Source organism: Carassius carassius, chromosome 39 (assembly GCF_963082965.1).
Source record: "Carassius carassius chromosome 39, fCarCar2.1, whole genome shotgun sequence".
In the NCBI taxonomy this organism is placed as follows: domain Eukaryota; kingdom Metazoa; phylum Chordata; class Actinopteri; order Cypriniformes; family Cyprinidae; genus Carassius; species Carassius carassius.
The window spans coordinates 18,971,868-18,998,427 of NC_081793.1; the positions used below are offsets into that span (position 1 = coordinate 18,971,868).

At 41.0% G+C, this 26,560-nt stretch overlaps 1 protein-coding gene across 2 annotated transcripts in view; it reads left to right on the forward strand.

Annotated features, from left to right (window-relative positions):
* Window positions 1-26,560, forward strand: part of LOC132121551 (TANK-binding kinase 1-binding protein 1-like) — a 56,077-nt gene that overhangs the window by 8,032 nt on the left and 21,485 nt on the right. The window contains exons 2-4 of one of the 2 annotated variants that reach the window (XM_059531064.1): window positions 20,227-20,468; window positions 24,319-24,444; window positions 25,828-25,926. In XM_059531064.1, coding sequence (XP_059387047.1) covers window positions 20,244-20,468; window positions 24,319-24,444; window positions 25,828-25,926 — 450 coding nt within the window. In that variant the 5' untranslated portion in view covers window positions 20,227-20,243. Of the gene's footprint in view, window positions 1-20,226; window positions 20,469-24,318; window positions 24,445-25,821; window positions 25,927-26,560 lie in introns of both variants that reach the window. The other variant, XM_059531063.1, reaches the window with a different exon arrangement.

Below are 26,560 nucleotides of genomic sequence, written 5' to 3' on the forward strand. Positions count from 1 at the left end.
TGACTGAGGTGCCCTTGAGCAAGGCACTGAAACCCCTGGGTGCTGCAGCATAAATGGCTGCCCACTGCTCCGGGTGTGTGTTCACGGTGTGTGTGTGTGTGTGTGTGTGTGCACTTTGGATTTATTAAATGCAGAGCATGAATTCTGAGTATGGGACACCATACTTGGCTGTATGTCAATTCACTTCACTTATGTTCTAAACATGAAATATTTTTTCAATAAGTTTTTATTACATGAAATAGCTTCAATTATACAAATTCAAAAAATATTTTTGACCAAAAAATTGGGCTGGGGTATTTAGGAAAACGTTGCCATATACTGTATGGCAACAGTGTACCACAATGGAAAATGGCCAAAAAAAGTAGTTTTGTACCATATGTGCATATTAAATTCATCAACTTTTTATTGTTTTACATCCAGAAACTTTCCAACAACAAAAACAATACTTTCTGAAAGTATTTTATACAAGTTAAGTAAATAAATGGTAGCTTGGAATATGCACTAATACCACGTAGAACATGAAAACATAAGAACTTCAAAAATACAAGTGTTACGATAGGCGGCTCCCTGAAGTAAAGTGTGTGTTTTCCCAGTCCATCCATGTGCACCTGTCTCAGTCCAACTCATGTCACATTTCATGGCATTGCAAAAAGCAGTTCCTTTCAGCTGTGATGCAGAGGTGCAAGTCACATTTGCTGCACTTCGTGCGGATGACTCCCTTGCAGCCAGGGTATTTGCACTTCCCTTTCTTCTCCATGACACGCCAGTGGCTTGTTTGGTCCAACCTGACTTGATCAGGCACACTGGGGGCCACTGGGCCTCTTCTTTGTTTCCCTTGTAGGGTTCCTGTCATGCTGTGTATAAGAAGTCTTCCTTTACTTCTGCTTCTGACTCTAAAGACACTTCTGCCTCTGAAGACTCTCCCTCAATGCTTTCATCCTCACTGGCCTCATTCAACTCCATCTCCTCACAGTCACTGAAGGCTAATTCATCCTCACTCTCATCACATGGAAGAGCTAACACTGTACTCTTCCTATTGCCCTTTCCATATATCGCTGTATGTATTTTCTGAAAAGAAGACATAATTTTGTTTTTTATACATAAATACAACTATACAACAATAAACACTTCAAATCAATAAATAACCGTGATAATTTTATTGGTGCTACAATCTATAAAAAATCTCAATGGGAAAATACATTACTGCAATTCCACTGTGGTAGAGAGTTGCCATATGGCAACTTTGACATTTTCTTAATTTACAGTAAAACTATGTTAGACAACATTGATTTGTGAATGAAAATATCTAATTTACGTACCAAAGATGTTGCAAAAAAAATCCCCCTTGAGAAAAGATGTTTAGAAATTAGGTTAATAGAGCAATTTCTTGAGCACTTCAACAGGTGTCTTCTGTGTGAGGGTTACAGTGAGAAAAGGAATGTTGGAGGGACATTCAGTTGTCATGTCACTTAAAAACAGCACATCATTGGCTACCTTAAGGCCTACCCTTTTAATTCCCATAATGCAATATATTGTAGTTTTTTTCAGAATAACAAGGAAATTAGTAAAAATTAATTGTTGCCATATGGCAACTCCGTACCATAGAGGTTTCAAATGGATTAATTGTGACTAGTCACTCATCTTGACCCATCTCAGGCCTTTATGTGTGCTTTTGTGTTGCATTGCATGGGGTATGGATTGTGTTGTTGCCTGCACAGCCTTTAAAATGCATTCAGACACATTTCTACCCAATGCTTTTGAGGTTCAAGGTTTTCTTTAGATGCAGTTACTAAGTGTTACCGAGTTGCTTAGCATTGTTGCCTTCAGTGATGCCATGTTGTGGTTGTGATGTCGTACATGCAAACCGAAGCTTCTGATTTTCCAATCATCAGGAAGAACACTTGGCATTGGCTGTGTGAAAGTGATATTGCTCTGTTAAGTGATGGCTTCAGTAGCCCACACAAAGCACAAGGCCATACTGTGGAGGTGTAACATAATTTATCTGCGTATCTATGGACGAGAAAGAGCGAGGGAGCATGTGGGGGAGAAGAGGGAGGGCAGGTTTATGAGACGCACATTAGGGTGAAAAATGAAACTAGGGAGGAAGTAACGAGATAAGAGGAGAGAGAAAATTGACAGAAGCGAATGAGGTGAAAGAACGAGGAAGAAAAACGCAAGATGACAGTGACAGCACGTGTTTGCAAGACATCACTCTGGAATATTCTCATCGTGTTTCACTCTTAAGGAAAACCAGGTTACCCACTTGCATTGCTCTTGCTGCCGGACTGCTACGATTCCCCTAGGTAGCACTAAAAATAACAGAGTCCACTTTTCCACAGCATTTCCTCTGCCTTTCTCACTTCCCCTCTGGCAGTGAATATTGTTGACAAAGATGTTATCGGGAAAATTAAGGATATTGCAACCACCAGCACACAGAATTGTCACAAATAATCTAAGCAGAGTTATTAGCAACCCAGGCTCATTGAAGATATGTGCATGTGGTGAATCTTCAAAAAAAAAATGTTCTATTGAGTGTGCAGTTTTATCCCAAAAAAACAAAACAAAAAAACAAAGGAACCTGGCATGTTTTATTGTGTTGATTGTTGTATGTATCACAGTTTGGAAATGAAATGCCTGGTGAGTGGCACTAAAAGCTTAGTGCTTTGAAGCGTTCAGAGGCCAATTACACTGCACTGACAGAAGCAGACCAATGCTGACAATCACCAAAAAAAACAGAAGGCCTCTTCTTAGATATTCCAAACGCAGATTCCACATGTTCAGTTAGCGAAACCAAGCAGCAACCAATGCCAAAAGAACCCGATAGAGGTAACTCTCTGTTCTGAAAAGAAACTTGATGAATATGTCTGTTGCCGTTTGTCTGTGTCTGTCAGTGTTAACAAAAGCAAATGTGAGATAAAAATGAATTTGCTGAAGGAGCAATGCCATTTTAGCTTACTTCTACTAGTGGCTAGTGTTTTAAAGGATTTGTACCCAAACGCTCTGTATAGCAAGTGCAGTGCTGTACCAGGTGAGCAACTGAGCAAGTTTACCATGTCAGAAAAGTCATACATGTGTGATATAAATGTCAAAATATATTAGTTTTAAGTGGGGACTTGGTATGCAAAAAAATTGGAGATCCATTGTTAACCCCTTATCCTGTCACTAACTAAACACTCATGGTCTGCAATTCTCAAGCACTTTTGAAGACTTTAGGTACAGTATGTCAGAAATCGTATACTGTCTGAATATGTACTACATTTTACAAGTACAAGCTTTATGACTGTTAAAAAGGTATGTTCTATGTAGTATGGATGTGTGTGACTTATGCTGTCAGTTGTGTCGCTACACTGCCAAACACAACCCCTTTCCCATGGCCTCAAGGGATAGTAAAGATGTCAGTCTCAGTGGAAGTAGTAGATCATCTTTTCGCCTACTGTTTTATGAATATTATGACTACTACATAGTAGGGAGGTAGGAATGTGGTGGCTTCCTATCTGCCCAGGAACAGGTGATAAGATGTTCGGTGGGAAAGTGGGAAATAAAGTAATTGTCCACAAAAGATTCCGCTCATTGCTTTGTTCATTTAATGAAATAAATGCAGCTTACAATAAAAACATGTGGACTCATGGCTCAATGACTCTTCGATACGATAAAAACCATGTATTCCTGCCACCTGTTCACCCCATATCAAATGCCATAATAAGAGGTTGGGCTGTGCAAAAAATCGAATGCGATTTTCATGCACATCTCACCAGTAAAGACGCTCCTGTAATTAGAAGTATATCTCCAGCACGTGCATTTGGATCAGGGATGCCAGGTTTTAACAACAAATCCTGCCCAGTTGCTTCTCAAAACTAGTCCAAAACTAGCCCAATCGTGCTTCGAGGTGGTTCCCCGATAAAAATAGCTTCCCGGGGTCAAAATATACATTTTTTAACAGGGTTGCCTTGGTAAAAATTCGCATTTTAGGGGCTAAATATCACGTTATTTGTATTGGGGTCGCTTCGACCTGCGGACATAAGAGGCTTAAATGTCATATGTCATACACCAGTTCCTCCCTCTCCACACTGACATTTAGAGGTTAAAAATTACATTTGGCTCCTACAATGTTTCAGATGAATCTGCCCCTAAATGGCACATAAAAAATGTATTGTGTTTGCTGTCTTAACATGTCAGCCAGTATTATTGTTTGTTTATTTGTTTTGTGCTCTATACGAATATGTGGGGTCTCAGCCGGTTCATATTTAATGAAAATTGCATAACAACAAACATTTCAGTATGCAACAACTTGATTCGCCAAAGTGTTATTTTGCCATTTTATTTCTGATGAAATAGTGCCTGGAGTTGGCATATGCAAGCTAAATATATATCTATATATGTGTTTATGTATATACTATAGGTGTTTGTTTGTTTAATGGCTGTCACACTTATTTTTATGGCATTTTCTGTGTGTGGGAATCAGAGAGCCATCATGCTGCCACTGCATGAGTTTCATCTTCTCCACTCATTGTTTCTGATCTTCATGTGTCTTGGAGTGTTGCACGACCAGCCATCCACGGGCCCCCTCCTTCACATTTCTCATTTCGCTCAGAGAAAAAAATAAAAACGACAGAGCAGATGCTTATCACCACTTCTCTCCACATGCGTGCGTGTGACGTCAGAGCCCGCCTGCCTGTCTCTGATTGTCTCAGAGGCATTCATTGCAATGTGTTCATCTCTGCGGGGTTCACTGGTGTGGGTGTGAGACTACAACATCCTTTTTGTAACATCCAGTTTATGGCTATTTAATCAGAGCCAATTGTTTATTATTTCTTACCTCACTTCGTCCTCTTTCTCTCTCTCTCTATGCTCTCTGGAGTCTGATTTCTAGTGTGAATATTTTGGAGACATTCACTGGAAGTGTTAAATGTCCTTGCCAAGGACATTTCTGAGCTTTCATTTTGGTAATGCAGTAATACATCAACTTATAGAGCAGAAAAACAGACACATACATATATGAAGTGAGTGCATTCTGCAAGACCAAGCCAATGTTTTCCTCCTCCCCTCCTCTTTGCTGAAGTTGCTATGTGACAGAACGATGAACTAGAACACCTAGTCAACAGCGCTCAAGGTGTTGACTTTTATTATTGAATTTGTATTATCACAGAAACGCTGCTAGGCATGAAGAGGGTAGTGTTCATTTTATTGATGTGTGTCAATACTGAATATATTACATTTGTTTTGAATAGTGTATCCATGATCTTCATGTGTTCTCAGCTTAACTTTCCATTGCCCACTGTGTTCATTTCTCACATCTTTTTCAGTGTTGCACAGCCTAGATGGATGGATGGAAAAACAATCAATCTATCCATCTATCCATCTGTCTGTCTATCTATCTATCTATCTATCTATCTATTAGGGCTGTGAATCTTTGGCAAGGCAGCGATTCGATTCGATTACGATTCATAGGTTTTCGATTCGATTCAAGAACGATTTTTGCAAATTTAGAACGATTCAATTCGATTCGATTCACAATTAAATTCGATTCGATTATAACGATTAGATTCTGCATTCTTTAAGTGCATTCACGGGATTATTTAAATGCTTCTACTAAATTCTTTAAATGCTTAGTCAGGGGGCAAATTACAGTTGCATTTATGGTTAGAGAACCATAGGTAAAAAAAAAAAAAAAAAAACACCACCTTTTGTCCATTGGTAAATGCTAGTTTAATGATGCGACATGGCATAGGTAAAAATGAATGTAAGCCAAGTTTTTAAAAAAAGAGCTTAAAGAGTATTATGTATAAGCTAACATTTTGTCACACCAGGGGCGTAGCCATAATTTCTGAAGTGACAGAAATGTCAAATACAATAATTTTATGTATGTAGCCTATATAATAATAATAATAATTATTATTATTATTATTTTATTTTTTACAAGGAATTATGTTATTTTTTAATTACTTTTAATTAGCTGTAATAAATCAAATACACTGCTGGACAATAATCAATCATTTTTAATCGATATTTTTTTCCTAATGGCAATTTTATGATTGTTTTATATACTAGGCTACATTTAATTAGCAATTATTTAAATTTTCTGCACAGAATAAGGTAGAAAATATACTTTATAGTTTCTGTACTGTAATAAATGTCAATTAGTACTGCATCATTCATAAATTGTTAGTGGGTTTTTTTTTAGTTTCATCTGTTCATTCTGCTTTTATTCAGTTTAGCTGCAGATATAGCCTGGCACGTCTATGAGAGCAAGATCGCTTCTCTTTTAGTGTGAAAACGTCTTCATCTCTATTTAACTTTTCCTCTCCATCAGCGAATGATTCTGAGCGAAAAGATGTCTGTTTGCTAATGAAACAAACGCTACTTTCATGCATCTGATTATCAGATAAATCTCGCGCTCTTATTTCAAGGTCGTTGTTAATGCTGTGGTTAATTTTAAAAGTTTCCTTCGTATATTTGGTTCATCCTCGTTGTTTAAAAACATTTATCATTCAGTGGAACTGTGCGTATGATTTAGACACTTACATTTCTGCTCCGTCCATGCAATAAATACAGCTGTCGACGGCTCCGGTAACTCCGTCGGTAAGATGCAGAGAGCCATTGACAAACTACAGAAAAGTAAAACTACTTCACGTTAGCATTACTGGCCATGAGTCCTATAGATCACACGTCAGCTGCGTCAGAGACGAACGGAGCGCGAGCGCAATCCTGTGACAGTCTCAGGCGGTAAACAGTGGAGAGCGTGAAGGACAGATAAGAGGCACGATTCACGAACACTCTTCAAGGTCTCCATTAATTCGTGCGTGTAGTAATTTAATGTGTATACATATTGAAAGCATTTAATCGCTATAGAAATCGCGATTCATTCGATTCTTAGCATTTTGAATCGATTACTGTCCAAGATCAGTGATTCACGATTCAAAAATCATGTTTCAAGATCGATGCATATGAATCGTCAGGGTTTGTAATCGATGCATTGAGAAAACGAGTGAATCGTTACACCCCTACTATCTATCTATCTATCCATCTGTTGGATCTTGTTTAAACCTTTAAATATTTTTAAATATATATATATATATATATATATATATATATATATATATATATATTACATTATTTGTGGTTGAAACATGAGCCGAATTCCTCAGAAAGGCAACAGGATGTTGTAAATCATTCCTAGTGCCACAAGTCAGAAGCAAGATAACCAACCAACCAACTCTTTCACAGAACAGCTTTCAACATTAACACCACTAGAACAATTATTGACAATTTCAATTCGGAGAAGAGATTGTCAAATTTGGGGCAAGTAATCAAAGAGATGGACAGTCTGGCCATCACATGTAAACCCATGAGAGTAATAAACAAGATCCTTGGATTGACTTCCCCCCACCTAGCAGAACCAGACTGAAATTCCTAAAGGGGGGGGGGGGGGGCTTTGAACCTCTGGTCTCTACAGAACATCCTTATGTCAGAGAATGACACAGGAACTGTCTTTTCTAGATATAGATGGACCAAAATTAACCCAAAAGGACTTATAAATGAATATCAGTCCATCGCTTAACTCCATATTCATTTATATGTAACCCACACATATGACTATCATGATTATAGTCACTTATTGTGTATGCCTTTTTAATAACTACTGAATAGTTTAAGGATTCATATTCATGTTTAGTATGTATGCGTTTCAATCTGCTTGTTTAAAATGTTTCTGACCATCAGTTATTTGTCAAATGTATCATATTCTTGTTATAGAAATCATGTCCAAAATTTCGCAAAATTTCGGACCCTGTGCTTGATAAGATAACATATGATTTATGATACCCCGGGCAAAGACAATATCTAATTGGTCAAGACAACATTTGAGGTGTGGCCAAAAGGCCAGTTTAATTACTCAGGACACCATCAAATTCTGCTTTTAGCATTTGCTTTTCAGCTGCTGCTTTTAGTCATCAATTTAGCGTTCTCTGAGCGCGGTTCCAGCATGCTTCGGCCTGCACGCCTGCTGTTCATTAGCTACAATGAGAAGAAACACCACCTACTCTCATCAAACTTTACTTCTGTTCTTTTACTTTAGTTTCTTTTCTTTTCCGTTTGAGGGTTTCATGTTCTGAGTTAAGTTTTGTAACGCCGTGTCTCCAAGTCTGACCTCGAGTGCCCGTTCAACTTCAGCCAGCCCACAACTCCGCATCGTCAGACAAAGCCCAACCACGGGCTTCCCAAGACGTCACTTCAATGACTATTGAATTTCCCGCCAATCAGCAACATCGGGAAACCCCCTTTCAACGACAACAAAGGGAACCCCTTTACACAGGAGACCCAAGTAACTTTACCTCCAGACTCTGATCTGTACTGGTGTATCTAATGTAATTTTAACCTCATTGAGGAACTCAATTCGAGGATTAATTAAGTGATTGATGGCTGTTCATGTCTATGCAATTTCACGTATTGCTGTAAACTTAGGATTCCAGATTTCCATTCTCTTAAACTCATTCTTCCCTAACGTTCTATCTTCCTGGAACTTGTGTGAATGTGTCAGTGCGTGCGCTTATGTATTTATATGGCTTAGATTTATCTAATAAAGCCTTATTCATATTAAAAAGAGAAGTGTTTTCTGCTTACAAGTTAATGTCTTAAACTGCCGATCTTGTTACTGTGCTAATTAATAGGGTTTCACTATAGTTTGGATATTAATATCCAGTGCAGATTTGATGTTAAATGGCTCAGTGATCAGCCGTGAAACAGTGATTCTGTTCAAATTCCTTTTAAAATCTTAAATGATTCCCTTTGAGCTAAATTGACCTGTTTCCCTTACAGTACATTGTGCCCTATATACAGATTGCTTTAGAGTGTAGTTAAAAATGTGCATTTTGGTTCATTTAATTCTGTAGATAGACAGACAGACAGACAGACAAATAGCATGTACTTACAACTTTAGTGCAGGAATACATTCTGATCACAGATCAGGTCAAGATCTCAGTAGATGAATAGACAGAGAGTGATTAAAAGCTAATCCTGGGAATAGGATGATGAAAAGCAGTATACTTAGAAGAGAAAAAGGGATGCTACATAGTGAGCTGTAGAATTTAGCTTAATCTTTTTTCATTTCTTTCCCACCATCCATCTTCAGTTGCACCTACAGATGCAGCACCCACACCCGCTGTGCCTCGCTCACCTTCTTTATTAATTTCTCTGCCCTGAACACATCACACATGCATCTGTTTGTCTGCTTAAAAACCAAGTCTAACGGCTTCAGTGGTTTACAATGTTTACATACACGCTACATAACATTATGTTTCAATGTGAGACACACATACTGTATAACATTGACTTCCACAAACCTCTTTCACGTCATATGTTTCACGTCATGAGAATACCATATACTAGCATGAACACCAAAAAGCCTGTAGTTTGCAGTGGTGACTGTTGTAGAATCAATACCTCGCTTACTCCCACTGTGTGGTAAAAATACACGTGTACATGCTCTGATTTGCCCACGAGGCTCAACCACAATCCCTCTGCAACACCCACTCAGTTGTGTTGCTGCTTGTGCCAACCCAATATTCACTCCAAACAGAGGCGTTTTGCTATCAATACGGTCAATACAGAAGCCCAATGCATAGTGAGTTAAACGCAGGGAGCCTGTTTCTAACTTAGATGCAGCAAAAATGGCATTACAATAAAATTTCTGACTGTAAAAAAAGTTTTGCTTTCAGATTAGCTTTTCTAAATCGTACTCGGTTACTAAACGTAACCTCGGTTCTCTCTAGAAGAGCGAACGAGTACTGCGTCTTAGCTAAGACGCTACGGGAAAAGTCTCTTTTCACGAAATACTGAAGCAAAAAATTATCCTTAATTTTGTATTTTTGTAAAGCGCATTTGCAGCAGTACACAGCCATAGGCTCATTGGCTTGTTCTGCGGCAACTGCACAGCCTATCGAGCGCGGGCTGATGCAACATCAGATGCAACAGCTTCGCGCCCTTCTTGCCACTTCCCGCCGAAACGGGTGTGACCCAACCTATAAAAGGAGCTCGAAAAGGCTGACTCACCTGATTTATTTCATCGCCGAAGCGAACCAGAGTGAATCGTGCGCACGGCAGAGAACGCAGTACTCGTTCGCTCTTCTAGAGAGAACCGAGGTTACGTTTAGTAACCGAGTACGTTCTCTTACGAGAGCTCTCTCGTACTGCGTCTTAGCTAAGACGCTACGGGAACCCAATGTAAAATGCCGTGCGCGCAGGGAACACACACCAATAAACCTGAAGCAACGCCCAGGATTTACAGTGCACAGTCACCTGAGGGACTCACAGAGAGTCCAGGACAGAAAAGGGAAAAAGCCCTCCGTCCTATATCTAGCAGCATCCGTAGACATCACACAGCCGAGGCAAGGCCTGACCAATGTGGCAATGCGGGTCTTACGCAATACTGCCCATATAACAGTCGGCAGCGCATAGCGCTCGTGAACTCAGAAATCCCCTCAGGGCCCTGATTCGACTATACCGACAACAGCCTTGCTTGCAAGGCGGGGACCTCCAGGTTATAGAACCTGATAAATGTAGACGGCGAGGCCCAACCTGCCGCCATACATATATCCTGCAAGGAGATCCCAGTAGACCACGCCCACGACGAGGCGACGCCTCTTGTGGAGTGTGCTCTGACGCCCAACGGGCACTGAAGGCCCCTGGAAGCATAAGCTAACGCTATGGCGTCAACTATCCATCTGGATAGAGTCTGTCTCGAAACAGCCATTCCCTTGGAACGTCCACCGAACGAGACAAACAGCTGCTCCGTCTGCCGAAAGGCAGCAGAGCGAGACACATAAGCTCTTAAAGCCCTGACAGGGCAAAGAAGACTCGAGTCTCCATCCTCCCCTGACACCGGCAGGGCAGACAGGGCAATAACCTGAGCCCGAAACGGTGTGTTGAGGGATTTCGGCACATAACCGTGCATAGGTTTGAGTATGACCCTTGAGTCATTGGTCCCAAACTCCAAGCACGACTGGCTCACCGAGAGCGCGTGCAAATCACCCACACGCTTCACAGAAGCGAGAGCCAACAAGAATACTGTCTTGAACGACAGATGCTGAAGGCTAACCGATTGGATAGGCTCAAAAGGGGATAGGCTCTGAGGAACCGGATGACTAAATCGTTCCTTCCTATTGACTGACCGGACGCCGTTTCAGAAAACGCCGCGATGGCCGCCACATAAACTTTGAGCGTGGATGGGGCTCTGCACTTATCCAACAGCTCCTGTAGGAAGGAGAGGACCTCCGTCACCTCACAACTAAGGGGTGAATAACCTCGAGCTGTGCACCAGCTGGAGAACACCGACCACTTCGAGGCATACAGACGTCGTGTCGACGGAGCTCTAGCCTGAGTGATGGTATTTAGCACTCCCACTGCGAGATCAGCGGGTAACCGTTGAGCGCCCACACATGGAGGGACCACAACTCCGGTTGAGGGTGCCAAATCGAGCCCCTGGCCTGCGAGAGGAGGTCCCTCCTCAACGGTACCGGCCACGGGGCGACATCTGCTAACTGCATCAAATCTGGGAACCATGGTTGGTTCTTCCAAAGAGGTGCTACAAGCAGTATTGAACATCTCGTTTCTCTCACCCGTTCTATCACCTGCGGAAGGAGGGAGACGGGAGGGAACGCATAAAGCGGGCAGCACTGCCATCTCCGTGACAGCGCGCTTTCGTTCTTGGAAAAGAACGCGGGGCAGTGAGCGTTTTCATGGGACGCAAAGAGGTCCACCTCCGCCATGCCAAATCTCTCCCACAACAGCCGGACTGTTTGCGGGTGTAGAGACCATTCGCCCGTAGGAACATTGCCTCTGGACAGCCTGTCTGGATCCAGATTCTGCAGTCCAGGCACATGCACTGCTCTCAGCGAGCGCACGTTGCGCTGAGCCCAAACCAGGAGGCGTTCCGTCAGCCTGCACAGGTTTCGGGACCCGAGACCGCCCTGGCGATTTATGTAGGACACCACGGACATGTTGTCCGCACGGACTACGACGTGGTGATCCTTGATATGGGGACAAAAGCGCGTCAGCGCGTTCTCCACTGCCAGCATTTCCAGGCAGTTGATATGATGGAGCTTTTCCCGTTCTGACCATAGGCCAAAGGACGGTCTGCCTTCGAGCAGCGCTCCCCATCCCGAAGTGGAGGCATCCGTCGACACCATTTTCACACTCGGGGAAGTCCCCAGGCTTACACCTGATCGGTACCAGCCGTTCGCTGTCCAAGGTGCTAGAGCCGCAACACTCTGATCGACCTTGAAATGCAGCCGGCCAGATGCCCACGCTCTGCGCGGCACCCGAGCCTTCAGCCAGAACTGCAGGGGGCGCATGCGGAGCAGGCCCAGCCGTAGAACCGGAGATGCTGAGGCCATGAGACCCAGCATCTTTTGACAGTGTTTGAGCGACACGGTCACGCTGCAGCGGAAAGAACTCGCTGCGCGCTGAATGCCCATCATGGAACACGAGTTCAGAACTATACCCAGAAACAGGATCGTCTGACTGGGGTTCAGCGAACTCTTCGCCCAATTGACACTGAGGCCGAGCTTCTCGAGGTGATCGAGTAAAACGGCCCTGTGGTCCACGAGCTCCGCTCGTGATCGGGCCAGAACCAGCCAGTCATCCAAATAATTCAGCACTCGTATGCCTCTGAGTCTGAGAGGAGCGAGCGCTGCATCCATGCACCTCGTAAACGTACGAGGAGCCACGGAGGACTGTAAACTGGAAGCGCTGACCATGCATCTGCATGAATGGCTAAGGGCTGGATGCAAAGCGCGCTCTGTTGACCGGGCAACGGCGGCGCTCGGGTGTGCTGCGCATTTGAAGCGGGGAGCGCGCTGATCACAGCGGGCAGATCGCTCCTCCTCGACCCCGTCCCGGCGCTTAACCGACTGGGGGAAGGCTGAGCAGGTCCCGTGGGACTCGATATGTCTGCGAGTGACTGTGGGCTGCATATGCCACTTTCAACTCGCTGTCTGCCTGTGCAGAGCGTACGTGCACGGGCCTCGTTTTTACAGAAGCCACGCGCCGTATGTGACATAGTGTATGTGGGCACTGGGGAGTGGGCACGTTTACTATGCGGCGCGCTCGACCGATCTGTGTCGATCTTATGTGCGCGAGCCCTGTGTGCAGGGCTGTGCTTACATGTGGAGATGGGCACTGAGGAGTGGGCATCGTCACTGCATTTATAGCACCATCGGCCGTGGCCGGACGAGCGTGCACAGGTTTTTTTTTTTTTTTTTTACAGAAACCACATGACGCGTGTGACATAGTAATTGTGGGCACTGAGGGGTGGGCACGCTTACTATGCAGTGTGCGCGATCGATTTGAGTCGCTTTTATGGGCACAGGCCCTGTGTGCAGGGCTGTGCTTACATGTGGAGATGGGCACTAAGGAGTGGGCATCGTCACTACATTTATAGCACCATCGGCCGTGGCTGGACGAACGTGCACGGGTTTCGTTTTTACAGAAACCACATGACGCGTGTGACATAGTGATTGTGGGCACTGAGGAGTGGGCACGTCTACTATGTAGTGCGCGTGATCGACTTGAGTCGCTTTTATGGGCGCGAGCCCTGTGTGAAGGGCTGTGCTTATATGTGGAGATGGGCACTGAGCAGTGGGCATCGTCACTACATTTATGGCACCATCGGCCGTGGCCGGGACACCAGAAATTACACCTTTTTCGGGAAATATCTGGGTAGCCGTGATAACAGTTTTCGTGTGCAGGCAAGCGGGCAACCGTACAGGCTTGCGCATTGCAAAAAACGCTGAAACAGTCACAATCTCTGGAACTGAAACAGCGGCGCGCTTAGGTGAGAGCCCGGCCACAGCGGAACTCGTACACCGGCGCTTCGATGAAGCAGCCATCGTGTGTAGTGCCGACGCAGCGTCATGCAGCATGCGTAGATGGCTTTCCTAGGATGGCTTCGGGGCTCCCGGCCTCACCGTAATCCTCTGCCGCGGTCCCCGCGGCGCGGGGCGACGGCCGGTAGAGCGAGAACGGGGGTCTCGAGCTGCGTTGCTGAAGCTGTTGTGATAACGGCTTTTGTGTGCAGGCAAGCGGGCAACTGTGCAGGCTTGCGCATTGCAGAAAACGCTGAGACAGTCACAATTCCTGGAACTGAAACAGCGGCGCGCTTGGATGAGAGCTCGGCCACAGCGGAACTCGTACACCTGCACTTCGATGAAGCAGCCATTGTTAGTAGTGCCAACGCAGCGTCACACAGCAGGCTTTAGATGGCAACACCGCTTTTGCCACCGTCCAGCAGAGGGCGGACAAAGGTGCGTCGCTATCGCCTGTTCCACCGGCGGAAGTGAGTGGTAGTTCCTGTTTTTAGCATCATCAGTGTGGAGAATGCTAGTGAGAACGAGTTCGCGCTGAATATGGAGCGTTCCAAGCCTTCGCCACCTCTTCGTGAAGCTCAGGAAGAAATGAGGCGGGCTTTGAGAAGTACGCTCATCCGAAAAAGGAAATACCATCCAGCCGGGAACGAGAGGGGGGGGCGCTGGTGCAAACCACTCGCGGCCGAGACTCATCGCGGCCAACACGAGCATTCGCCCCGGCTCCTTCTCGATGTCAGCTCGTCTGCTGGGCTTCTGAGCAGAAGGCACGAGATCCTCGGAGCTCGCCCAGCCCTCACTGCCCGAAGCTAGCAGAGAGCGCGTGTCCTCTTCCTCCGACGCGGCCCTGAGATCGACTTCCTCGGACGACGCGCCGGCAAACAGCGGGCGCTGCCCACCGGGAAGCGATGCAGGGTGGGCCGGTGAAGCAGGGCGAACCGGCGAGCTCGGTTGAGCTGAAGACGGTTCCGGAATCCGCTGGAAGCGATGCTTTTACGGTGCCTCAGCGCAGCGGAGAATGCAGGCTCAGAGAAAAAGGCCAGGCGAGTCCTCAGAGTCACCATGGCAACAGCTCGCAGTGGGGGCATCCGCCGTCAGCGAGCACGAGCACTGCATGATCTTCACCCAGGCAGGAGACACAGATGACGTACCGGTCTCCCTCGCTGAGTGGGGCTCTGACGAGCCGCAGGAAGGCATCTTAAAAAAGACGCGAGCTCTTTTACGAGTGTGTGTCGCAGGGCGAACACACACACACACATAAAGAACAGCTTGGATATAACAGAATTGAAAGGATATAGGCGCCGGATAGCGCAGCAGGAACGGCAGTGGAAGGCGGCGATGCCAGCAGCTTCAGAATGGCTCGTCCTGCTGATGTGCTTTCTCAGACGGCGCTTGCTTCCTCCGTAGTCAAGTATTTACATTTGGGTTTCTTCAACAGAAATGTGTAAATTGCATTAAAATACTTTGATGGAAACCCATAATTTGTATTTGCATGCCTTGCAAGCATAAACATTTGGTTTACTTTGATTATCATCAGACTGATGTATCATCACTCCACAGAACATGTTTTCACTGCTCCAGAGTCCAGTGGAGGCCTGCTTTACACCACTCCATTGATGATTGGCATTGAACTTGGTGATGTGAGGCTTGCATGCAGCTGCTCCATCATGGAAATCCATTCCATGAAGCTCCCACTACACAGTATTTGTGCTAATATTAAAGCCATTATTAATAGCTAGTCTTTATTGTCTTAGGAATTTTGATACTTTAAATACAGTGCCAAACAATGAAGGATGTTTTGTTTGACACATATATTGTTTTTTTGGTTTTGCTCTTTTATTGTCATCCCATCTCTTATATCCTATTACATTTGGTCATGCTTGTGTTATGGCTGTTTCTCTCAATAAAGTGTGGGAGGCATATATATGTGTGTAGGCATATGTATTCTTGCTTGTGTGTGTATGTGTGTGAACCAGAGTGGTCTTTTTTATTTTATCACAGGCAGTCACACTTCTCTTGAGGCCCTGCTAATCGTCCACCAAATGAGAAGCCACAAGCCATGCCAGAAACACACATCCCCTGAAATAACAGGTGTGTGTGTGTCTGTTTGTGTGTGTGCGCCATAATATCTGCATTATAGCAGCCAGGTTCCCTGTGACAAAATGGGCTCGAGTCCGATACGAATGTGTCCTGCTGTCTGTTATTGCATGCTGAGGTAAATGTTTAGGATGCTAGCCAAATTCATTAGCAATTGTGACTGAAGGAAATTATGCAATAGCAATGTCTGCAGAGATGGATTCTGGTGTTCCTAAATTTTGGATGGTTTGACAGATTATTAAATAATTCAGAAATTGTATGTGTCGTTCTCTCTTGGACCGATTTGAACATTAGCATCATTTCAATAAATGTGATGCCCACCACATCATTAAACCAAATTATATTCATTTCAATCTCATAATGATTTGAGTGAGACTTACAATGAGCACATTTGAAGTCTAAAGTGTTGTTTTTGCAAACAAGGCACAATGAAGAAGAAATGTACACATCTTACCTCAATGATTGTGTATTTACATATAAATTCAGATATTAATTAATTGGCATTACATCTCAAATTGCAGTGCTGTGACATAATTCAGAACAGAGCTTTAAAGATTTTTTTTGTCATATAATAATGATGAGCTGCGAATGAGGTGCTGAAAATATCTCTGTAGAAATTTGTGTGTGTGTGTATGTGTGTGTATGTGTGTGTCTGTGTCTGTGCCAGTGCCATCTAGGCCCCAGGTAACAAATGACTTCCTGTGGTAATTGCTGTAATGAAGCAGGGAGGAGAGCTGTGGAATTCTTAATAGGTGTGCCAGAGTGTAAGTGTTCACAAAATTAGGTGCAGAGGAGAATGAGACAATAGGTGAGATGGGACGTGAGATGGGAGTAAGATGGGAAGATAGATGTCTGGTGAGCTACCCATGGAAAAACTGTCATGTTTGTCTGTTTTCTCTTGCTTCATGCCAGGGTTTTGAGCGCTAACAAATTGTCAGAGCCGTGTTATAATCCCTGAGCTTAAATTCTTGTTTTCACTGAGACTGGGATGGCTGTATGTTTGTGTCAGAGCATCACGCTTGTCAATAGGATACAGGCGCATCATGCACCTGTTTGTTGTAGAGGGCACAAGTGGCAGGAATAAAATCATTTTAACAATGTATTTGTCACAATCATTAGCTGGAGTGCCCATGAACTTCAGTAGAGGGCACTCCACTCAGGACCATTCCACCCATCAACCCCCAGATGTCACCATATCATCACTTGGACACTAGCACCTCTCATCTGTTGCACCACACCCAAACTACATCTCCCATGAGTCACTGCATCACTATCACCTTGCCACACCTGCACCTCATTCATTAACTAATCTCCTTGCCACACCTGCACCTCCTTTACACACTCATATAAGCAGCACTCACACACAGTCACTTTGCGAAGTCTTGTTTAGCCAGTCTGACATTTCCGAGTGTTTTTCCCTGTGTTTATTATTCCTGTGTTTGACCTTTGGACTGTGTATTCCGACTCTGATTCTCTGCTGCCTGTCCCGATCTCTGCTTGTTTCTGGTTATAATTCTGGTTATCCCTGACACACCTGATGCCATTCCTGATCTCTGCCTGTCTGACCATTCTGTTTAATAAATGCTGCACATGGATCCGAACGCCTCTGACTCCTCGTTACAGTATTAGATTAAAATCCTGGTTGAATTTTTTTATATATATATATTATATTATAAAGAAAGTGATATTTCTTAATAATATTAAAGATATATATATTTTTTGTTTGTTTTAATTATTTTAATAAATAAATATGTATGTAGTGCATACAGTATGTATCATTATACACCAAGCAGCTTTACTTGAGAGACAGTGAATGCTATTTTTATTGTATGAAAAAGAGCCAAATTGACATTTTCATAACAATTCATGTTTTTTAATTTCAACAGGTATTACCAAATGTATGCCTATAAATAGGTGATTTCTGGCTGCTGAGCTTTAGCAAAATATTTGTAACTAAGATATTCATTCAATCTACATTATAAGAGAAATAAAGGCATGTGCATGACCATTCAATATGTTTGCAATAACACAGATGTCACGTGAGATAAGTACATTGTGCTGCAGCTCCTTATCAGCACAGAGAGATTCCTGGGTGAGAACACACTTGTATTAATGTAATGGGTTGGAATGTCTCTAAAGTGATGTTCTTCCACCTACACACATTCACACCTTCTTCAGAACAGCAATCTCTACCCCCATTGCCATGCTGCTTAACCATGCCTGAGCAAATGTATTGGTGTGAGTGGGTGTTTTTTTCTGGATTACCCTGAAGGATGAAGAGAAAGAGAGAGAGTAGAATCGAGAGAACACCCAGTAAAAGGTCCAAGGCTTCTTTGCATGTTTTTGGACAGTGGTATGCAAGTGATCAAAAATAGCTCACTTAGTAAGGAGCATCTGACTCATTTTGTGTGCAGTAAAATCTCCTCACATCTCCATGCTGTATCAGATGGCCAATGTGATGCTGCACGCATATCCATATCATTTTACATAACAAATTTCACAGTGAAGATGTTACTTTTTTCCGCTTACTCTGTGTTATCTACCCATGTTTGCATCCTGCCTTGTTGTTGAGGCAGTGCTGTCTGGTGTGAGTGAGTGTTGGCCATAGCACTTCGTCATGGTGTAGACAGTGGGGGCTCTGGGGACTGAATGGCATGAAGGCAACACACAGAGGAATAGAGCAGTACCTCTGCAAACATTTCTTTCTGAAATCTTACAACAAGCACATTTCTTGGAGCAGTTTGTACACTTTTCTTGTTTTAATTTGACACAAAAGCTTCATTTCAAAATTAAGGGAACTTCCAAATCTGAGTCATTGTAAGCTTGTGATGCAAAAGCTGTTCTAAAATTATGGGATGCACAATACATTGGTACCACACTAGTAATTGTCCAATACTGTGTGTGTGTATATATATATATATATATATATATATATATATATATATATATATTTTTTTTTTTTTTTTTTTTTTTTTTTTTTTCCGGATATTGTATATTTAATTGCACATTCTCTTTTTACCATTAAAATGATATTTTCCATTTTCTAACACTCGCTAACTTTTAATTAAAATTAGTTAAAAGCTAATTAATTAAAATGCAAAAAATTTAGCTAAACTTTAAATGTTGTCTTTAGCCAATTGTACACATCCATTCAAATGTTTGAGGTCAATATATACATATACACTTTCTATTCATCAAAGAATTCTGAAAACAGGTTTCAATCAAAATATTAGGCTGTGTTAAACATTGATGATGATCATCACCAAATCACTGAAGAAACACTTAAAGTGTAATAATATTTCACAATATTACAATTTTTACTGTAGTTTGTCATAAAAAAATGCAGCTTTAGTAAGCATAATGATCTTCTTAAAAAAAAAAACAGACCCTAAACTTAATATAAAATATATATATATATATATTTATATATTTATCAGTTTAATAATAAATGTTTTGCATTTTTAGGTTGGCAACATGCTAACCACAAAATATTGCTATCAATTGTGTCATGTCTCCTGTGTGCTTTGTTTGAGGAGCACTATTTATATGACACATACGGTTACTGCCTCTATAGAGCGCTCCAAATCAGTCACTTTAATTCAGTCAGGATGCTGCCTTGACAGCTAGGCAGCTCATTAGATTTAGGAAAAGTTTATATGCAACCTATCAATAAAAAAATTATATTATAGCACTTGTGTGCATTTTTTTTCACCAGCAAACTTAATGTCATAACGCTGTATTCACGAAATTTGCTGATCCTGTAAGAGCTTGTAAGAAATGGCAACTACATTATACAGGTGATCTCAGGGACTGTTTCTAGGCCGTGATGTCATTCTCTTAGCAGCACAGCGTGTACTTGAATCAGGTCATGCAGCTCCACTCTTTCAAGTATCTGTAGCCTTTGTCTTCCTGAATTATTAATGATATGGTATGTGGTCTGTGCACATTGTAACCAAAAAAACAAAAATGTCCAGAGAAGATAAAGGACAAATGATTGAGAAACAGAAAACCTCACTGGCCTTTGGTTTTTGTTTGGTGTGGTTTGGTGGTTTGTTCGGACAGTGGTATGATGTCAATGCTAATGAGAAGAAGCGCAGTTGCGAAAGGAAATAATTATCCTGAGAGCGGTGAAGTGGAGCTTGTGCACGGCAACAAAACCATCGAAGAAGTAAAAAATTATGTTCAAGATGAAAGAGCGCATTTCCCAAGGTTAATTAACTCACATGTTTGATTCACATGAACAATCTTTCTCTTTCTCTTTCTCATCTCACAGGTTGAGGATCCGGAGTCATGGAGTCTCTCTTCGGGGGCCAGTTAGGCTTGCTGGGGGGTAATGAGGGTCTGAAAGAAGATGGCTGTGGGGTGGGCTGGTCGAATTCTCCCTTATCAGAAGACATGTACTCTGCCTCCCATTTCGCCCTCATCAGCGCCTACCAGGACATTAAGACTCGACTGGCCGGCCTTGAGCGAGAAAATGCAGACATCAAAAGAAAACTCAAGATTTATGAGATAAAGGTACAAAATGCCCTATAGATGCTTTAGCCTCAGATACTGTAACAGATATCAGTGGTCACATATCAGTAAGTGGTGTAACTACCGGTAATGCAGGCTGATTTGTTTTATTTCTTTTCACTGAAGAATTACTTTTTCACTCAGAAATTGCAGTCAAAAAAATAATATATATATTTTTAAGAAATTACAAGTAGCACATTTAATTAATGTGTTTTTTTAAGAGAAAGATTGAAACAGTATTCCAATAATCCAATAATTCAGCAACATTGAAATTGAAATGAAATTTTAAATTCAGTTTTAAAGAGTACTTGGTTTTGTAGTGTTGTACGTCTACTACTGTACAATATAGATTTATATGGAATTTATGCTGTATAATATATTTTTATAAGTTTAATGATTAAAACACAAAAAATGTCTGAAGTTACTGTTCTGCACTGTCTCCTCTATAGCTACTTTCTGTCATACATTATGTATTTATCATCTATGGAGGTCATATATTTTAAAACCTATAAAACTTACCTTATACAGTGGAGTCCACTTAAAAACTATTTGTGAAAATGCTATACAATTCATCAGCAATTATTTTATATGACAAAAGCTCTTGATCTGCATAAATCCCACAAGTTTGTGTAAAGCCTGATGATCATGTTATACATTACATACATACATTTATTCACTTAGCTGACGCTTTTATCCAAAGCGACTTACAATTGCCACATATGTCAGAGGTCGCACACCTCTGGAGCAACTAGGGGTTAAGTGTCTTGCTCAGGGACACATTGGTGTCTCACAGTGGATTCAAACCCGGGTCTCTCACACCAAAGACATGTGTCTTATCCACTGCGCTAGCACCACCCCAAATTTTATCCAGATTTATTTGACAATGATCCAAAAAGTATCTTGTGCTACAGTGGAACCACAAATAACTTGATTAGTGACCAAGAAATAGTGCAGAATCTTAAATTACTATTATGTAACTTTCCTTATTTAAAACTGCCAGCTTATTTCCAGGTTTAAATGAAAAACACCCCAGATTTTCAATGCGGTCTTGTAGACGTAAAGTAAAATAGTCTATTAAACATGATTAAGCTCATTCAAATATCAAATTAATCATTTTCAAATTGGATGGCCTATCAAAATTAACCTGTAGTTTTTATTTTAACAGTGTAGGATTTTTTTTTTTTTAGCTAATGTCGTATGTATGACATATTTATCTAGTTAAAAATGGGGTTAGACATCCTTGTTAGCCCCAAATTCTTTCTAATGCTCCTCACTGCTTCATCTCGCATTAACGCAGAGACAGTGACACGGTCACAGACATACTATATAGGGCTTCTGAATAGAGTACAGTGAGTGGACACACACAGAGAGCAATAATATGAATATTTGGCACGGAGAAAGAAATAGAAAAATTATTGTAATGTGCTGATTTAGTACTCAAGAAACATGTGACACTTAAAACTGGAGCAATAACTACTGCAAAGGTTCTTTGCAGTTTCCTTGTGAAACATTGTGACCTATGAGTGTTCAGCTGTTGAATACTGATATATACTGTTGTCAGAGTTTATGTAACATTAAGTTGATTAATGACTGTGTCTGCCTGCTTCATGTATGAAACAGCTTTATTTATAGCCCAGCTGACACGTGAGCCGAGCTGTACATAAACAAATATGCAGGCTCTCTGTAATTAACATGTCAGACTCTCACATGAAAACACACAATACAAGATGCTCCTGATGCTGTTTAGATCACTCGATTGATAAGAAGGTAGCTCACATCTAAATTAATCTTTAAAAATGTAACTGAATATCATTCATATGAGATTTACATTTAAAAATTAATGATCAACAATCAGAAGTGATAGCAATGATTGAGCAAGAAAACACTATATGCATAATATTTTGGGATTATGTCAATTATCTGCCAATATTATATGTATATATATTGAATTTTATTAATATAGGCTGATGTTGGACATGTTATAATTCATTCTCATTTCCACTTTTATACATTTTGATAGCCATCATCTAATGCACAATTAAAGTTAATATGCAATAACACTGTTAAATGTCATCTTTAACCAATCTTAATATCAATATTGGATTGATATACAAAACTGTCAAATATTATAGCCGACAACAAAATACTTCCTAATTGTAGCATTGAAACAAGCATTGCTGTAAAGCTTCTTTTTACAGTATTGTGAAAAGCACTATGCAAATAAGCTTACAAAACTTCTGGGTATTTTGAAGTGATCTTTGGGTACAGCTTGTTAGGTTGGGCAGCTGCCAGGCCTCTGGGGAGCTGCAGGTAGAAGTTTCTCCAGATTGGATGTCTTTAAAGCTTTTTGGTTTGGCCCTGCCCAGATATATGCATGCATATGCACCAACGACGGCTAGCCTCTGAAGAACAGCTGTTTTTGCAGAAGGCGAGAGAGAGCGCCTCCAGGGTTCTGCGTTCAGTGTGGCTCACTGCCTATAAAGGGCTAAATGTGGGGAACTAATGCACATGGCTCTTTAGTCTCGTAGGAGTAAAAATATAGGAGATCCTGCACATCAAAGCACACAGCATCTACTGATGCCAGTAGGTAGAAGATGATGTAGCTGAACTTGTAGCATACAAGAGCAGACCTCTCTAAATGGAAAGGACTGTTTGACACCCAGTGACTAATATATATCGCTTCGTCACCAACTTGCATTTATATATTTTCTAGATATATTCTCGCAATTACCTTAAAACATAACTAATGCTGGTTTTATAGATGTTTTGCAATTGTTAATAATATATTGCATGCTAACTTCATCCCATCTGGAGTTTTTTTTTTTTTTCACTGTTGCCATATTGTTCACAAGTCTAGGATAAGTAAGGTTTTTAATGCTTTTGAAAGATGTCTCATAAAGGCTGAATTTAATCAAAAATTGTAAATAAAATAATATAATAATAATAAATAAAAACAGTCATATTGTGTTTTTATTATAATTAAAAATAACTTTAAAATGTGATGACAAATCAGAATTTACAGCAGCCATTATATACGTTTATTATTATATAAAGCAAAGTATATATTTTTTATATAATTATAAAGCTTTTCATGTGAAACCTTGTTCTAAGTGAAAAAGGAAATCGGACAGCATTTTTTTTTTTTTTTAGAAGAGCAGAATTGCTAGAAATCTTTCATGCATCAACTAAAAATATTGTATGCACTCCAAAAAAATAATTGTATCAATCAAAAAATAATAATAATAAATATCCTCACAGTGAATTACATTCAATTAGAACAAGGCAAGGGTATATCACAAAAATGACTTCAACATCTACAGAGTGCAAAAAAGTGCAAAAAAGTTAAAAGTGCCATTGTATATGCAGGTATTGTTTTTCCAACGTACAATAGGGGACAGAGACACATAATTATTTATATCACATGTGTAGTTTAACATGTAATCAATTGTTTCATTTGATAGTTTTTGTCATAAATTGGGCGTGTAAAAGATTTACATTTTATATAATAAAGACAAGCAGTACAGTCTTTACAGGAGTTCACAAACATCTGTTTTAGAATTGTTTACCAACTGCTTTCTGTACAACTTAAATTGTGCTGAATTTGGTGAATAATGTGCAATATTTAGACCTCTTTTGCATATTTGTGCTGAAAATAATGACAATGACTTCATTTAAATACTCACAATGCAGCATTAAACCAGTGCAGACAGCTAGATTGCTGGTTGTTAGTTAATATGATGTTTTTTGCACCAAAAATAGTGAAATGTTTATTATAACCATTATGATTCTATATAATGGCAGTTAGTACGTGTGACGACCCCTCTGTCACTTTTTTATGTATGTGTGTGGGCAGTTTCCCATGATAAGTGAGTTTGGAGATGAAAGAAACTCCTACTGCTCCTTCGAGCCCAAAGACACAGTGCTGCTCCAGTCAGAGAATGGCAGTCTCCAACAGAGAGTCAACATGCTGACCCTCGAGGTGAGAGGACACATACAGTATATATACACAAACACACACCTAAATACACACACACAACACTTTCTGGACTGTATTTCATCTGATGTTCTGCTGAATTCAAACAACCACTTGTTATATTATTATTATGGCTTGGCCATATTGTGTTGTAAATCTGGATTATGCGTCACAAAATGGAAAGATTAGAGAGGTAATATGATTAGTAGGGAAATGAAGGACAACGTCAGATGGCCAGTCATTCATTACAAAAGGCCTTACATAATCTAGACCACAAAGCATGCATTTTTGTGTGCCTGAAGCCTGCTCTAAATCGTCGCTCCCGACTGACTGTGATGTGAAGTGTAAATGGGAAGATCATACTCTCTCTCTCTGCATCTCTCGGCTCATTGCCTGACGAAGCATCTCATTAATTAATGATGATTGTTAGGTGTTTCCATAGCAGCCTTCCCTCCATCAAAGTACCAGACTTTTATTTGTCATCTGTTCTTCTCTCTCTCCCACACCTCCCTCACTTTTGCTGACGTTTGGTACTTTGTGTGTACATTCCTTATTCTTCCCCATCCTCCTCCTTTAACTGTGGCCTTCCTTCTATTTTTTCAACACCCAGAGCTTAGCATTCACGAGCTATCGCTGAGATCTAATGCAGTTGCAATTGAAAGTGAATAGTCTGTTCTGTTATTTTTTCTGAAAATAAGCTACTATTATTTGTGAAGCCAAAGGATCACTGCAGAGAGGTGCACTATATGATAATTGAAGTAGATGCTTATGTGTGTCTGTATTAAAATGAAAGTGTAGACAACAACACAAGTGCACTGTTTAATATATATATATTTATGAAAAATAATTATAGTAAGTATAAAATATATTGCAAAAAATGAAAAATAAATAAAACTTTTTACCTTGGTTGATTCCTGTTATTATTGAATTATATTATAAAAGCTCTGAAAACCTCTCGATTTGGCACTATATCTCAAAAGAACATTTTCATGAGTTTCATGTGATGAAAAAAAGTTAATAAAGGAAAAAGATTTAGGTCATGTGTCTAGACCCAGACAGCTGTCAGCAGAGCAGATACTAGGAACATATAAAATCCATAATGGTAATAAAAAAAGCCAGTAAAAAGAAATGTGACAAGAAATAGCTGACAAAATGAGAATGTTTTTAATAGATTTTTATAGTACACCTGCCGTACACCAAATGTTACAACACCTTGTCATTATATAGCCCAAAAACCTCACAACTGTCCTTGTAATTCAAGTTCTTATACACATTAATGTAAAATGTAAAAGTGCAAAAACTGTCTGTGAGAATTTAGAGTGTATAAAAGCCATTAAGCGAAAGGAAAGTCCTTGTGATGATAGGAATGTTTGTGTTCTCCAGCTTCAGAAGAGCAAAGAGCGAGAGGAGCAGCTTGAAGATGTCATTCAGGCCTATGAGAAAATCCCCATGGAGAAGTCCAGCCTTCAGCGAGACCTAGACAAGATGGTGAGAACTCTTGTAAAACAGTCATTCCATGACATCCATGCTAAGTTTGGCTGCCAAGCGGATGGGCAGTTGAGATAATTAGCCTCTCCTTTTGCTTCAGGCTTTAATCCAACCAGGTGTCCATTTGATTAATCTTGTACTCTCATACATCCTAACTGGGCTGTGTGAATCTAATTGGGCTCTTATATTACCCAGCCAGTGGATGATGATCATATATGCACATTTGCAGCCTCAGTTTTAAATATGGGTCTCAGATGGCTTCGAATGGATTTGGCTGAGTCCAAAATACTGAGTTCTTGAAAACTGCATGTTGCAAGCATTTGTATGAAGGGCCGTACAAGCCATAATTCATTCTGGCATTCTCACACACTTGTACTCTCTTTTCACATACATATAATTCTACTCTCACACACTTATATTTTCCTTTCACAAGCATTCACATGCATTCCTTTCACATATTTAAACAAACACATTGATACATTTTTGCTCTCATAGTCACATATTTAAACGCATACATTCATACATTTTCCTCTTATATTCATAGATTTTATGCACACATTCATACATTTTGGATACATTTAATATTATAAATAATAAAGTTATATGAGAAGAAAATGCATGTATGTCTAAATAA